The sequence below is a fragment of the Alligator sinensis genome, unplaced genomic scaffold (genome assembly GCF_000455745.1).
Source record: "Alligator sinensis unplaced genomic scaffold, ASM45574v1 scaffold987_1, whole genome shotgun sequence".
Lineage (NCBI taxonomy): Eukaryota > Metazoa > Chordata > Crocodylia > Alligatoridae > Alligator > Alligator sinensis.
In genome coordinates, this window is record NW_005842574.1 from 478,808 (window position 1) to 481,517 (window position 2,710).

Genomic DNA, 2,710 nt, shown 5'->3' on the forward strand with positions numbered 1-2,710 from the left:
AACCCCCGGGGCCCCCCCCCCCCCCCCCCACAGCAGCTGCGGCCCCAGAGTTGGGCCAGAGCCACTGTGGGGAGCAGGACGCCAGGCTCAGTGTTCAGCTGCCCTGGCCCTTGGGGTGGCACGGTCTGACCTAAGGCGGGGCTGGCTCAGGCTGGGCCCAGCTCTGGCGCTGATCCTGGGTGTGACAGGCCCTGCCCTGGCTGCAGACGGGGCTTCCCGACCAGGAGCAAGTGCAGGCTCCATATCTAGAGGACCAGGACTGGGAGGTGGCCAGGGGCCCCCTGGCTCCATGCAGGCGCCCATGCTCATTAAAGACACCGCTCGGAGCCTCCGCAGCCCTGTCCTGTGTCACGGCAGAGCCCCACAAAGGTGCAGTTCCCCACCCGGCTGAATCCCCTGCAGGGGACGAGCAGGGTCAGGACCCAGTGTCTGTCCCCGGCACCCGCCCTGTGCACACGGCAGGGGAGTCCCTCTTGGGCTGGGCCCGGACAAAGTGTCTGCAACCCCTGCGTTCTGTGTAGGCACGTGTTAGTGCATGTATGTGTACACATGCTTGCCATCGTGCATATACACACTCCCCATCATATACATGCCGCTGTGTGCGTGTACATGCACATACATGGTATTGTGTGCATGTGTGTACTCACAAGCACGCCATCATATGCCTGCATTGTGCACAAGCACCTGCATGGTGCATATCTACACCCACACATTGCCTGGGCTCAGCTGCCTCTGCAGGCTCCTGAGCTGGGGCTCTTGTCTGGGGTGTCGGGCCAGGGCGCTGCAAGGGCTGACCTCGTAGGCAGCAGCATGGGGCCTGATCCTGCTCCTCGCTGGGTCTCTACAGGGACAGGTGTGCGGGGCCACAGCCAGAGCTGCTTTGGGGGTGTTGGCAGTGACCTGGGGGTTCAGTTGCCCCTTGGCCGGTGTTCCCCTGCAGCTGCTGGTCATGCTGGCTGGGGAGAGGGAGTGTGGGAATAGGGTGGAGGGGCATGCACTTGCACATGTGCACACAAGCAGACTGCTTCAGAGTCCAGCCAATGGGGAAGGGGAGGAGGGGCATGCCCTTGCACACATGCATGCACACACAAGCAGATACATGCACACACATACATGCATGTATACGCATGCAGGCGCACACACGCACTGCTCCAGAGCTCAGCCTCCACAGCACATGATGCCCCCTGGGGTTTGGCCACTGGAGGCTTCTACAAGGCCATGGGTGCACAGGGGCTCAGGCCCCGCGCTGCCCCCCCAGCCGTGGGCCTGGCCACATGCCTGCCATTTAGGGTCTGTCTTGAGGCCCCTGGGGTGGGGGCTAGCCCCTTGCTCAGGAGCAGGAGGATGCTCAATTAGCTCCATTGCTCTGACCACCGCTACTGCCAGCGCCCCAGGATGCCCCACAGCTGCATGGCCATGATTGCCCCAGTCGGCTCGCCCTGCACCAGGCGGGGCTTGCCGGGGGTGGGGGGGTGGGCTGGGGTGCAGGAATTACCCTGGGTGCAGCCTGACTCAGCTGTCCAGCTCCATGGGCCGTGGGGATGGGCTGTGCTCTGCCGTGGCCTGGCTCTCCCCTCCCTGTCCCTCCCCTCCCCTCCCCGCACGCGCAGCCACGGTGCCATCACCGTGGGGCTGAGCCCAACAGCCCAGAGCCCCCCCCTGCCCGCAGCCCCCGGCCATGCGACGCCAGCTCAGGACACCAGGCCTTTATTCTGCACCAGCCGTGCACCGCGCAGAAGCGGGATCGGTGCCTGGGGCTTCGCCTTGGCGCTGCCCCGGCCAGCACAGCCGAGATGGGCCCTGGGGCCTGCCTGCCCCTGCCCCTGTCCCCAGCGCTGCCCCCGCTCCACTTCCACGATGCCCTGGGCCGGGCTCAGGTGGGCATCGCGGCCCCAGGCCTTGGGGCGCTGCATAGGTCCATGCCACTCCCCCAGGACACACGGCTGCGAGGAAGCACACGCCAAGGCAGGACACTGGGCTGCGATGGGCTGGGCTGTGCCAGGCCGGGGGGCTGGGGACAGCTCTGCCCTCCATCTGCTCTCGGGGCCGGGCTCCCCTGGGCTGCACTTTGCCCGGCAGGGCCGTGGTGGTCAGAGCAGCAGCCGCCGTCCCCGTGGAGCCGTGGAGGCCTGGCCAGCGTGGAGCAGCTCCCCCTCCATGCGCCGGACGCCGGGGTTCACGCCGCTCGCTGCGGTCACTGCTGCGCTGGGGACACGGAGAGCCGCAGCCCCAGGGCCATGTGGTCGGAGCAGCCGGCCAGGCGGGTGATGAAGGAGACCGTCTCCACCTCCTGCGGGTCGGGACCGAGCGGGGGGTGTCAGAGCCGGGGGTGGCTGGCTGCACCCCCACCTCCCCCGGGGACGGACCCCATATCCCAGCATGCAGTGCACGGGGGCTCCGCACGCTGGCAGGCAGGGGCCACGTGGCCCAGGTGTCGAGGACAGGGTCGCCTGGCTGCCACGGTGGCAGGGGAAACTGAGGCAGGGGCGTTGCCTGAGGACGCGCAGCTCACCGGGGCCACCAAGAGAACCCGCGAGTCCGGGCCCTTGGCTAGGGGCAGCAATCCAGGGCGCCCAGCTGCACCCCGCTCCCCCAGGGGTGGCTTGAGCAGCACCGCCCCCCCACCTCGCCACGCAGGGTCCACAGCTGCCCCCGCGCCCCACCCGGGACACCGCAGCGGCTCCGAGCCCCTCAGTGCTGGGGGGGGCCG

The 2,710-nt window shown here is 68.2% G+C and overlaps 1 protein-coding gene across 1 annotated transcript in view; it reads right to left on the reverse strand.

Annotated features, from left to right (window-relative positions):
- Positions 1–6: 6 nt before the first annotated feature.
- Positions 7–2,710, reverse strand: part of SMPD5 (sphingomyelin phosphodiesterase 5) — a 9,686-nt gene continuing 6,982 nt past the window's right edge. The window contains exon 8 of the mRNA XM_025214245.1: positions 7–2,290. Within this exon, the coding sequence (XP_025070030.1) occupies positions 2,195–2,290 (96 nt within the window). The 3' untranslated portion in view covers positions 7–2,194. The remainder of the gene's footprint in view (positions 2,291–2,710) is intronic.